At 37.7% G+C, this 13,841-nt stretch overlaps 1 protein-coding gene across 7 annotated transcripts in view; it reads right to left on the bottom strand.

Moving 5' to 3' along the window:
- Window positions 1-13,841, bottom strand: part of LOC103548807 (histone-lysine N-methyltransferase ASH1L) — an 80,721-nt gene that overhangs the window by 11,585 nt on the left and 55,295 nt on the right. For all 7 annotated transcript variants that reach the window (XR_011537047.1, XM_070608662.1, XM_070608663.1 and 4 more), the window contains one exon: window positions 5,656-10,219. Coding sequence is in view for 6 of the 7 variants with exons in the window: in XM_070608662.1 (XP_070464763.1) it covers window positions 5,656-10,219 (4,564 nt within the window). In the remaining variant the exon portion in view is untranslated. The remainder of the gene's footprint in view (window positions 1-5,655; window positions 10,220-13,841) is intronic.

Here is a 13,841-nt window from a genome sequence, read left to right as displayed (position 1 = left end):
CTGAGCTAACATCTGTGTCAATCTTCCTCTATTTTATGTGGCATGCTGCCACAGTGTGGCTTGACAAGTGGTACTAGGTCCTTGCCTGGGATCCAAACCTGTGAACCCTGGGCTGCCAAAGTGGAGCAGGTGAACTTAACTGCTGCACCACCAGGCCAGCCCCCTATTTAGTACTTTTTTTCTTATTACTTTCCTTAACTAAAAATCTTTTTCTCAACTGGTTTCAAGAGGATACATAAACCAGTTTTCATATCTACCTGGAAAAAGTTCCTATTAGAAAATCAAGTCACATTTCTATCCACTTATCAAAAGAGTAATTGTGAATAAGATGGAGAGATTCCAAGATACAGACCAATTAACAGAATTTAGACCTGTGATATAATAAAGAATACATCTGTTCTTCATCTCTGATTTCTGGCACAGAACTTCAAAAACCCTTGGAATTCCTCAGTGATATGAACATCTTTGTTACGCCAAAGAGGTGACTTAAGGTGGACCCTGAGATAGCTTCAGGATGGGGGCTGGTCACTAGAAAGACCAATCACATGATTAGAAGTGAAACAGCACATCAAACATTGACCAGCTTAAACTGCTTCCTTAAAACAGGTAATGGATTAATCAAACCTTGCTCAATAACAGAGACCCATGTGTCAGGTGGGAACCCATAGCCCCAGGACGACCCTGGAACCAAGAATCTTCAGAAGTATTGCCACCAGAGCCCTTTATATGAAGCAAGAAACCCTTCAGTAAGGAAAATACAGCTTCCAACAGCCCAAGTAGCTTGATTACCACATACGGACTGATTTGAGACTAACCAATCAACTTACATGGGCCCAGCTGCAGCTCAGTAGCCCTAACTCCTTAAATTTCGCCCCAAATCTTGGATTGGAGAGACAGATTTGAGAGCCTTGCCTTCCGTCTCCTTGTCAGTCAACCTCACAATAAAGCTCTCTCTCTTCTCAAAAGGTGGTGCCATTGTACTGGCTTATATGCGTTTTGGGTAGCAAGATCAACAGAAGATTAAAACTTTGGGCCAGCCCATCTACAGTGGATGGAGGAGGTCTAGAGACTGAGCTCAACCATATGGCCAACGATTTAATCAGTCGTGCCTATGTAATGAAGCTCCAATCAAAACTCTGGACACTAAGACCTGGTGGAGCTTCTTGGTTGGTAAACACAATGACATCTTGGGCGGGAGACACACTCAGATTCCAAAGAAGGGCTTGGAAGCTCTGTCCCCTTCCCTGCCCTAGACATTGGCCTATACCTCTCTTCAATTTCTGATCTGTGTCCTTCATAATAAAATTGTAATCATAAGTATAGTGGTTTCAGTAAGTTCTGTGAATCATTCTACCAAATTATCAAAACTGAGAGATTGCAAGAAGCCCCAAATTTGTCACAGGCTGGGCAGAAGGTGGGTGGACTGGGGAGACTGAAATTTGCAGTTGGCATCTTAAGTGGGGGTAGTCTTTGAAGTTCTTTGCTCTTAACTTGTGGAGTCTTCCTTAACTCCAGGTAGTTAATAGCAGAACTGAATTGAATTGTAAAACACACAGTTGGGACAGAGAACTGGCATCAGAACACTGACTTCAGAGATGTCTGAATTTTTTTTAATGTTATTTTTTTTAAAGGAAAGAAAAAGATAAGTTTTATTCTTAAAGCAGATATTTTGCATGTTAGACTTCCCTGCTATCCTATTCCCTGAAGACCCTGAAACCAGGCTCACATTCATCCTTTCCACTCCAGCTCATATACTTGGCTTCTTGGGTGACTTTAATATCCATGTAGATGACACATTCAAAAATCTAACCTGTCATCTTATCTCATCTTCACCTTAATTTCCTCACCTGTTACAAGCTCTTCTCACAACTCTTAAATTAGGGGCCTCAAATTCAAATGTTCCTTGGAGCCAGATGCATTGCTTACATAGCTGAATTGGGCCAGACATAACACACAGCAGGAAACTGTCAGGACTGAGGCAAACTGAAGAAAGCCCCCCAAGTAAAGGGGGGCCTACCACTATTGAGACTCAGCCTTCGAGGTCATTCAAGAAACGGTTTAAGTGTTTCCAGGTGTTCTGAATTGTTTTTTAAAGAGAAGCAGAATACTGAACTTTTATGTGAAATCTACAGATTTTTAAATTTTAGCAATTAATTTTTTAAAAACTATAGAGATCACCACAAAGGATCACATATAAACCAAAGGCTGATGGTTTTTAACCACTACTTTAATTATTGCAGTTGCTCAGAGCTGTCCAAGACTCTCTTCTTTTCTCACTCTATATTCTCTCCTTAGGGAAATATCACACACAATGATAGATGGATGGATGGATGGATAGATAAACAGACAGATGATTCATATATGCATAGTCTGTTTTGTTAGTGTTTCTGTAGAGTGAAACAGCTTATGTACAACTGATAAATAAAATACCAGGATAACACGGAAGTTGTGTGAGTTCATACACGATTTTTCAAAGCACAGTAAATTTTTTTTTTTTTTAAAGATTGGCACCTGAGCTAACAACTGTTGCCAATCTTCTTTCTTTTTTGTTTCTGCTTTATCTCCCCAAACTCCCCCGTACATAGCTGTATATCTTAGTTGCAGGTCCTTCTTGTTGTGGAATGTGGGATGCTGCCTCAACGTGGCCTGACAAGTGGTGCCATGTCCGCGCCCAGGATCCGAACCAGCGAAACAGCAGAGCGCGTGAACTTAACCACTTGGCCACCGGGCTGGCCCCAAGCACAGTAATGTTTTTAAAGCACCAAGCCAACAGCTGAACAAAGAGTACATACACTAACACAAACTAAATGCAGTAAACCATGGAGCCATGCAGTTCTGTTCAAAATGCCCATTCATTCCATTCTTCCTCTTGGCTCCAACTCGTCACAGACTTTCCTACAAGTGCTTATTATGTGGTTTCCCTGAACTTCATGCAAAAGAAACAAACAAGGACAATAAACCAGAACCAGCTATATCTGGCATCACTTCATTTATCTGCCAATGATAAACTTTTGCGTCTACAACTGAGCAGCTTCAACCTTTCTTTATATCCTTCTATCAAGCTACCTCCATCTTTTCCTAAAAAGTTAAGTCCTATATTTATTGTAGTATTTATTTATTTATTAAACAGCTTAGCATGCCTTTTTAAATGCTGTTGCTATTTTCTAGAATTATTATTTTTCTTGGTGCTCTGGTTACAAAGTTGTATAGGTTTTGAGAATCTGCTCCCAACTCCATCTTTCCCAGAACCTCTTTTATTTTTAGTGAATGATATTGCCAAAATTTTTCAATGCCTCCTCGTGAAATGCCCTATCTCCAGCCCAAACATCTCTATCGAGCTCCAGAACTAGCTATTCAGCTGCCTGCTCATCACCTCCACTTGAATGTTCTAAAGGCATCTCAAAGTTTACATAAATTAAAAAGCAAACTTGTGCTTTCGCTAAACCTGCTCCTCCTCCACTGTCTCCGTATCACGGCATGGCACCACGAATCTCCCAAAGTTCATAGAAAAGTCTGCCACCACCATCATCGAAGCACCATCATATCATCTAGACTATGCAATTGCCTACTAATTGGTTTCCCTATAACTGCTCGTCTTCTACAATTCAATGTTCACACACGAGCCAGAATGATCTTTTAAAAATGCAAATCTAAAATCAATACTCCTTTGTCTTTTGCTCTTAGTATAAAATCCAAAATCTTTAACATATAGTCTGGGTTCTTTCTTTCTTCACAACTCTCTCACCCTTCTCTCTTATGTATTCCCTCTCCTACCACAATGAACCTTTTTTTTTTCCCATTGACTTTTTCTAGTATCTAAACTCCTTCCCAGTTCAAGATCCTCAAACACGTTCTTCACTCAATCCTCAGCTTGAGAACCCTGTGGCTTCTCATCCTTCAAGTTTCAACTTTTTATCTTCAGGCCCTAACTAATAACTCTATCTAAATAGGTAACTCCCTCCCCTAAATTATCCATCCTAACACCGTTATATCAACTTGACAGAACTTTTCTCAATTATGCCATTATTTATGTGCTTACCACTCTATTGTTTGTCTTCCTTCACAAAGCTGAATGTTACTGAGGTCAGATATCATGTCTTTACTCTCTACTATATGCCAGCGATTAGAATAGTGCTAGATGTTTTAGAATTCAATAAATAAACGAATGAGTGAATGAATAAACGAACAAGTAGAATTTGTTTACCCAGCTAACTGCTGCTCCTTCATCAGGTGACAGTTTAGAATCACATTCTCAAGGAAGCCTTGCTGAGTTAGGCTTCCATTTCATGTTCTACAGTACTTTATCTTTTTTTATATATACCCTCTAATCAAAATTTTAATGACATTTAATGTGTAATTTTTTTGTTTATTACCCATCTCTTTCACTATAAGTCCCATGAGAATAGTGAACCTGTGTGCCTTATTCCTTATTTTATCACAAGGGTCCACAAAGTAGAATGCCTGGCAGATAGTATTCAATAACTGTTGCTGATTAAATATTTGTCAAAAATTTGTTGAATGAACCTAATTAAAGTTTAGGATTTTTTTTCCGCTTTATTACATTGTTAAAAACTAAAGAATCCTAAGCTTCTCCACTAAGATAGCTTTTATTTTTCAAAAGTTCACGAATTATGAAAATCAGGAGCAAAAACTCTTGTCTTTGAGGGCTTTATCATGTCCTCCAATGCACAAGCTTTTAATCTTTTAGGGGAATTATAATGCCAATTAATATCTGTGTGCTTACTACATGCAAATCACTTTGATAAACATTATAATCTCATTTACCTCTCATAACAACCCTACTAATCCCATTTTATAGGAAGAGATATTGAAGCTTAGAGAGTTTACTTAGGGAATCTGATGTAACGTATGGACTTTCTCCTGAAAAATATATACAAGCCTGCATACACATAATTTTACTTACAACATGAGAGGTTTTACGGATTTCCTAGAGTTAATTTACAAACCTTAGAGTTGAAATCTCTGATAAAGCACTCATGACTTAGAGATATCTTCCAAATGAATGGGCAATGCTTCTTATTTCTTGTTTCCTACCTTCTTTTCAAGTCTTAAAAGACACTTTCTAGATATTACAAATACATTATGTAGATCTGTTTCATGTCATTTTACATCTAATTGTAGCAGCTTTTATGAAGATACCTGAAGGTACCTTGCAAAATGAACTCCCTCTGAATAGTCAAATTTTATGAAGTTGATCATTTTGAATGTCTAAATTTTTATTATGAGACATACAGGGTTAACAACATATTCTTCCTGTAACACAGAAGCATTTATAATTACTGAATTAGTATATATTAAAAATCCTGCATAGCCACCAGCAAGTATCTATGAGCCATTTCTTACTAAAGAAATGGTGTAATGGCCTTTTTGCATAAGAAAGACAAATAACTTTTCCTAGTTTCCAAACCTCGAGTGTTATTTGTTCTGATCTCTTCTCAAAATTCAAAATTAATGCAAAGACAGGCCTTCTCACATATATTGAAAATGAAAACTCTGAAGATAACATTTCAAAGTACGTTTATAAAAACAAAATAACAGCAGATTAAAAGTTCAGATATATGTATCAGGCAATCAGTGGGCAAAATAATCCTATTTCTCTAACACAAATAACAAGCAACAAAATAACCCTCTTACCTGTCAAGGTCTGTACTGCCCTTTCGCTGGAAGGCAGCGTCTCCTTTCTGTGAGGCCGATTTAGTGAAGTGTCCTGTGCAGAAAACAGTCCAGGGCTGTCAGTTAATTTCTTCCGGCCACTGGAGTTAGGGTTTGAAACTCTGCAGCTGCCTATTGCACTTGTGAAAAGGTTTGTATGTTCATCACTGCTGGCTGGATCAGAGTTGGGAGTGAATCCTCCAAGGGATAAACTTGGAGAACTTTCTGAACAGTCAATCTGTAAAGGTGTCTGCAATCCCAAGGCCAATGGACTAGACTCTGAAGGCTCTCGGTGGACCCACTGTTCTTCTCTGTTTATTAAGTTTTTTGAAGGAGAGAGATGAGGGCAAGACATATGACAACGGTGCTTTTCCTTATGTTTATATCGCTCTCCAACAGTATCCTTTCCAAATCGATAGCGCTTCAAAGACTCCAGGACGGATCTGGAAGAGCCAGCGTCCATGGAAACCTGGGGTTGCTCAGAAGAACGGTGTTCTCTGTGTTTGTGACGGTGCCTGTGTTTGTGCTCCACCATCCAACCGTAGGCCATCTCAGGAGGGACACTAGGGTAGGTACTCATGGAAAGAAGGGGAGTCCTGCTGGTTGTAAGAAAGGCCTCCTGCCGAAGTAGCTTATGCTTTTTCTTATGGTATTTCGTGGGATTGAGAAGTAAATGACCAGCATGCATATAGGAAGGAGGTGGAAGTGGAGTGGTGAAAGAAGGAGATGGAGGAGGTGGATAAAGAGTGGGAGGATACCTTCCATAGTAACCTAATCCTATGGGAGCAGCTGTAAGGGGCGAGGGAGAGTAAGGCATGCCATAAGACGGATAGAATCCAGTACTAGAAAGAGGAAAACTAAGGCTATGCATAAAAGGCATTTCAGCCATTGCCTCCCTCATCTTAGGGGGTCTCCCTCTCTTCTTTTTTAAGTCAGGTTTTCGAATGTAGTGCAAAGGGTCTAAGGGGAAAGAAGGATGTGTATAGAAACTATTAAAGTTGATTCGAAAAATAGTTGGCAGAAGGTCTCGGGGGATAAAATGATGACTTCGATGGGTAATTCGAATTTCACTGAGACGACTTATTAATTCCTCCAGATCTGCAATGAAGTCTGGATCCTGTCTATTTCGGAGTTGTGGATATTTCTTTTTCCGTTTTCGTTTCTGCCTTTTCATCTTGTCATAGCTGAGGTAATCATGATTTCTGCGCTTACATTTATGTTTATGTTTTTCTTTAAGACTGCTTAGGACTGTAGAGGTTTCAGGGGGAATCAGAGAAACATGCTCAAAAGAATGCCGCCTCTTTTTTTGCCCACAAAATTTCTCTGCCCTGTCTGATGTGCTATTATTATCTGTTCCAATTCCACTATCACTGGGAATGGTCTCATCACTATGAGACTCACTAATGGGAGAAGGAGTAGCTTCTTTCAGAGATGTGAGTTCACTCAAGTGAGAAGGCGAATTTGGCAACAAAGTAGGAGGAGATAATCGCCTCCTCCCCTTTGAGGCCTTCTTCATTGCAAGAGTCTGAATCATACTGCCCTGTCTGGAGTGTAAATGCAAATACGGCACTGAACTGGGTTCAACAAAGCCTGCATCACTACTTACAGGGCTCTGACCTCCACTAGTCCCAGAAGACTGAGAGCAAATAGGTGATGGAAGAATCTCAGAACTACTAGCAGATGAAGGCAGTAAAGGGGGAAGGATCTGTCCTAATGCTGACCCAGCTGCCTGCTGAGCTGTTTGCTCAAGAACAGCAAGGCTGGCAGGGCTACCAGAAAGAATGCCATTTAAGACAGTTTTTGGTTTTCGACCCCTCCTTTTTCCTATGTAAATGGTTCCTTTCTTGCTGACATTTATCTGTTGGCCCAATTTAGAGCCAAATGTGGCGGCAAGACTTGACACTGTATTATGGAGTTTGGATTGCACTTTCCCTTTATTACTTGATTCTACAGAGCTTGAAAGAATCTGATTCAACAGTTTCTTTCTTTTTAAAGTCTTCATTTTATTTATTTTGCGGATAATTGTTTTCATTAATTGTCCATTGTTTCTCTTGGTAATTTTTTTATCTGGTTCCATCTCAAGGTCACTCATACTACAGACAGTTGGCCTATGACTGTCATCTAGATCATCTGGATCCTGAAGTTGATCCTCACTCTCAAAGAAATCACTGCTACTTCTATGGTGATCACTTTCAGACTCCAGCTTGCTTGGACTTTCGGTGGCAACAAACGGAGCCACTGATAGTACAGGTGGCTTCATCTTGACTGGAGACCTCATTTGCCTCTTAGGTCTGCCTCTCTTTTTTGGAAAAGGAGACACAGACAGACTTTGTTTGAAGGAAGGAATTTCAATTTCTGGCTGTAAAATTGGGGGTTCTTGTTCTTCCTTAGACTGCAAAGAAAAAACTTTAGAGGCAGGGATTTTTAAAGTCCTTTTAGGTGGACCTTCCAATTGAGGCATCTCCTTGGATTTAGGTCTTCCTCTTTTGGGCTTATAAATATCAGACAAAAGGTCACTAGAGACACACATACTGGAGGATAGTTTGTGAGTAGCAAAAGATTTATGAGATGGTTTTTCACTATCAGTTAAGAGAGCAAGAGATGGAGTTGTGGATTTGCTCAGCTTTGGCAATCGGCGTTTAAGGAAGTCATGATCTACAAATGAAGATGGTCCAATGTTTTTCATAAATTTGGCTGGCTCAGAATTACTATTTGACAGTGAGCTACATGAAACATTTTTAAAAAGCTCTGATCTTTCTAATTCTAGCCCTTTTGGAGACCGGCATGCACTTCTTGCCACCACTTTAGTCCACCGAGGTTTTCTTCCTTTCCTTTTTTTTAATGGCTTGGACTGCAAACTAGTGCTTAGGCTTTCAGCAACTTGGCAGTGTTTGTCGGATGCAGTTACTGCACCAAGTTTTAGAAAGGGCTTATTACTAAATAAACTAGTGAAGTTAACAACTGAAGGGGTAATTGTATGAATACTGGATTCAGAACTCAAACTTGGCTTTTTTCCCAGAGAAGAGCTTATTCTTGGAATATCTATATGTGTAGTTTTTGAATCACTTAGCTCTTTATCAATCCCTTTACATTCAATATTCATGCTATGACCCACGGACCTATGACCAATGTTCAAGTGGGTACTTTCAGAAGAAAACTGGTTCTTTCCAAGAGATTCAGAAATTTCTTCCATCAGTTCTGTGGTAGGACTTAAAAGTAATGGATTAGGAGCCAACTGTGAAGAAGTTTCAGGGGAACTTCTGGTTAAAGGATTAACAGACACAGTAGGTGACGGGGAAGGGAGATTGCTTTCTCCTACTGCACTAAAAGGGGATTTAGCTGCAGATGCATCAGAAGCACCTCCCATTTGAAAGTCCGGAGAAGTGCAATATACGGGAGGTTGCTTTTCATGCTTTGAGGTTTCATAAGACCCCCTTTCACTGGACGAGAAACTGTCTTGCTGAATACAAGTTCCTTCATTAAATATTTCTTTCTCCAAATTAATGATTTCTTTTCGAACTGAGAACTTTTCCAATAGGCTTTCTTTACTCTGCCGTATGACATTCTTCTCAAAAGTTTTGCTGGTGGCATTGTCTTTCAGGGATTCAGACAGTTCCTGACTTTCAAGACTATTGATGTTTGTACTACAAGAAGCCTTAAGTGGTTCCTGAGTGGGGAGCAGTGCTTCGGCTTTAAGGTTTATGGCATCTTTACTGACCAGTCCTGCCATAGGACAACTCACTAGTTTCTTTCCAATGTCCTTATTAACTAATCCCATTGTTGAATTTGTTACAATCTTCTTTGCACAGTCCTTAGCCACTAGGCCAACAGTAGAACCCAGTTTCTTTCCCAAGTCTTTATTAACCAGTCCAACAACAGTGCCAAGTCCTAACTTCTTTCCAGATTCCTTATTCACTAAACCTGGAACAATACCAATTCCTAGCTTCTTTCCTGAATCCTTGCTCAGCAGTCCTACTGTAGTGATAGTCCCTGGCTTTTTGCCTAAGTCTTTATTAATGAATACCGCTGTAGTGCCAGTTCCTAGTTTTTTCACAGAGTCCTTACTGACCAATCCTACTGCTGCATTAAACACTGGCTTTTTCCCAGGATCTTTAGTTACCAATCCAACTGCTGTGCTGATAGCTGGTTTTTTAATTAAGTCCTTATGTATTATTCCAGCTACAGAGCCAACGCTTGCTTTCCTGATCAAATCTTTACTAACCAATCCCGCAGTAGTGCCAGTTGCTAACTTCTTCGGTTTTGTCTTGGAAGACTTGGAGGGAGGACAAGTTGCAATGAGCTGTGCCAACTTTTCTGTTACACTCGTTCCTCCATTAAGTAATGCTCTGTCCTTTAAATCAGGATCCCGGCTACCAACAAGAGTAGATGATGTTGCATTAAGGTAATCTGTCATTTCTGAGTGTACTGGAGAAAGCTTCTTAGACAAAGGATTGTTTTCTCCCTGTGAATGAAGATGGATGCTTTCTTCAGATTGGCATTCAATGGCTGCAACATCACCTGCTTTCTTGTACAACTTTGAAGGATCCTAAAATTTGAACAAGAAAAAGGTTTCAGAGAGAGTAAACCTTATACCACTTTAGTTTAGCATTACAATCGAACAAACTAATTGATCACATATCAGATATAAGCCAGGCAATAGTGCTTTTCTAAAAAAACCTAACTAATGTTACACTAATGTCACAGTATGTTAGCTCCTCTGCTGCTATATCAGAGGCTATCACGATGTTATCTTTGTTGACTTTCAACCATAGAAACCTATATATTACTGGGTATTTAAAAATATCCCTATGATATTTTTTGACATTGTTTTAAAGAGGCCAATTAATAGCCTACTTTCACCTTACTTTAGACCAACTAAATACATATTCATATACGAATATACTGTTTTTGAAAAGAGAAATATTGTTAGGTACAATATCCCATGGTCTTCTTTTAAAATAATGCTTCATTGCCTACCTCCTTCATTGATTTCAATGATTTCAAACCAATATAGGACAATCCCTGACCTACTTCCACTCCATTAACTTACTCTCTCTTGAGTGAGCAGTCAAGTTCTCTCTTAATGTGAGACGAATAGAAAAGACAATAAAATACATTCATAGTTTCTTTAAAATGTGTTTTTATATAAAATCTTAGAGTTGAAAGTAACTTTTAAGTCATTAATGTAAACTGCTATGTAATGCATGAATCCTCACTAAATATTTTACAAATGAACTCATTACTTCACACAAAAGTGTGTTTCAGATAACAAAGTGCTTTTTTCTTTGTTTCAGGATAGATTTTTCTTTTCTTTTCTTTTCCTTTTATGATTTTATTTTCCTTTTTCTCCCAAAGCCCCCAGGTACACAGCTGTATATTTTTAGTTGTGGGTCCTTCTAGTTGCGGCATGGGGGACGCTGCCTCAGCATGGCTTGATGAGCGGTGCCATGTCCGCACCCAGGATTCGCACCGGCAAAACCCTGGGCCACTGAGGCAGAGCGCACGAACTTAACCACTCAGCCACGGGGGTGGCCCCTCAGGATAGATTATTTTTATTTAAGTATAACTGACATAGAGTTCTTAACTATAAAATACAAATGAAACACATGAATAAATGTAAAGATATACTATGTATGTGGATAGGAAGACATAAAGATAAGAATGTTCCCTAGCAAATTTGTAAATTTAATGCAATCCCAATAAAAATACCACCAAGATCTCTTTCTGGAATAAGAAAAATTTAACATTCATTGGAAAAAATAGACAAGCAAGAATAGCTAGCAAAATCTAAAAAGAAGAAAAGCAAGGGAATAATCTTTAATATCAAACATTAAATTATTTTTTAAAGCCTCTAATTATTAAAACAGATTGGAACTAACACATGAAAAGACAAAAGAACCAATGGAACAGGAAAGAAAACCCTAAAACAAATTCAAGCATATATGGAAATGTACTGTATGTAAAATGACATAATCCCTACCGGAGGGAAATTGGTAACAACTAGAAAAATGCCACATGAATTTAACTACACCTTTTACCAAGGAATCCCAGTTTTAAGAGATCTATCCTGAGATACGCTGGCAAAAAAATAATGTCTGCAGAAAGCTATAAAGAATAAAAATGAACCACTATTTTAATAGCAAACCCTAAAATAATCCAAATGATTATAGGGGACTGGCTAAATAAACCAAAGCATATCTGTACAATGGAGCACTATGAAACTACAAAAAAAAAAATCAATATCAACGTATTGCTATGGAATGATCTTCAGGTTATACTGTTGAATGAAAAAAGCAAGAATTAGAACAGTGGTTATAATACGCTACCTTTTGTATAAGAACATGGGGATGGAAGAATATGAATATATATATCTGATTATATTAAAAATGGAAAAATGGATGAAAGATTAATGAAAATAGTGACATACAATGGAGGAAACAGGTCTAGAAGTTAGATTTCTATGCATCTGCTTTATGGTTCTGACTTTGCAATTAAGTGTTTTACATATTTAAGAAACAAAATATCATAAAGAAATTTCTAAATTATGAAAACAATGGAAAGAAATACATCTATCAATTAATTATATAACTATATAAAAATAATTTTTAATTACTTTAGTATTTAGACTGTATGTTCTAAAGACAAAAAGATTGCCCATAAAGAAATCTTACATTGCATCCAGGAAGCATGATATTAGTGGTAATACCAGTATAGTTATTTTAAACCTAGATAGATGACTGATAGATATACAGATCAAGTAAGTTACTGTGTGAATGTCATTAGGAACCAAAATTTTGGAAGAAAAAGATGCAATATAAAACCAAAGAAGTAAAAACTCCATAATTTTAAGTTGAAATTAGAAATATATGAAGTCTTTAACACACACATTCATATTTTTTCCTCCTACCTCTATCCAGTGAAACACCTCTATCGAATGAAAAATAAATGACAACCAAGTAGCAACGAACACCTCTAACACTCAAGACTGTGGTCGCTGAATACTTCTTCCCATTAAAATGAATCAGGGCTCCTTGTAGAATGGACTGTTTCCAAATGTTAAATAGGAAATGCACAAGATGATGGGTGTGTATCTCTAGTCTCTTCACTTTGGACAAGTCACTCTACTTTTTTATTTGAATTTTATCATAATAAAATGTTTATTTAAAAAAAATAAATTCTTCCTAAAAGTGAAGTAAAATCTGCCTTTCCATAATTTTCATTTACTGGTTTGAGTCTCACTTTCTTAATTCACACAGAGTAAGTCTAATGTCTCTTCTTCCCAACAGGTTTCCATACATTTGAACTTAGTCAATATATTCAACCTTTAGCCCCAAGCAGTTTCACTTCTTCCTGGTCATTTCCTGACGGACATGTTTCAGCTTGTCAATATTCCTCTTTACATATGACAACTAAAGCAGAACACAATACAACCAAATACTTGATCAACTCAGAATTAAGAGAAGTATCTCTTCTTCTGGATTGGACTCTTACAATTTTGCCCAAGAGGAAACTGGCTTTCTGACAGTCTCACATACAACTGACCTACATTAAGTTTGTAATTAAAGAAATCCTTACATTTTCTTCCCGTCCTATTAAAGAAACAATACTCCCACTTTGTACTTTTACAGTTACTTTCTAAAACTTAAAAATTAAAAGGATTTGTTAAAGTACATTTATATCTGAAAATTATAAATTCCAATTTTAAAACTTACCTTTAAAACTCTGTCTAAACAAATTATGACTATGCACAATAACATGGATAAAGCCCACAAACAACATTGAGTAAAAGGAGCCAGAACCAAACTGTATACTATATAACTCCTTCATGTTCAGTTTACAAACAGGCATAACTAATAATCATATTAAAAGTCAGGAAAATGGTCGCCCCTGGTGTACGGTAGTAATGGGAAAGGAGTACAAGGAGGTCTTAACGGGTGCTGGTAATGTTCTATTTCTTAAACTGAATGTTAATTACATGGAGTGGTTGAGTTTGTGAAGATTTACTGAGCTGCTACATTTATTTATACACATGTTATACTTCAATAAAAGGTTATTTAAAAAATTCTGTCTAAAACAAAAATAGAAACATACCTAGCTCCCTTAACCTGCTAAAGGACTGTACTCAAATCTGGTTTTTTACCTTTGTCAGAAATAAAAATCTCAGATTA

Source organism: Equus przewalskii, unplaced genomic scaffold (genome assembly GCF_037783145.1).
Source record: "Equus przewalskii isolate Varuska unplaced genomic scaffold, EquPr2 ChrUn-9, whole genome shotgun sequence".
NCBI lineage: Eukaryota > Metazoa > Chordata > Mammalia > Perissodactyla > Equidae > Equus > Equus przewalskii.
Note: the sequence above shows the minus strand (reverse complement) of the source record. Positions and strands in the feature narration are given on the sequence as shown.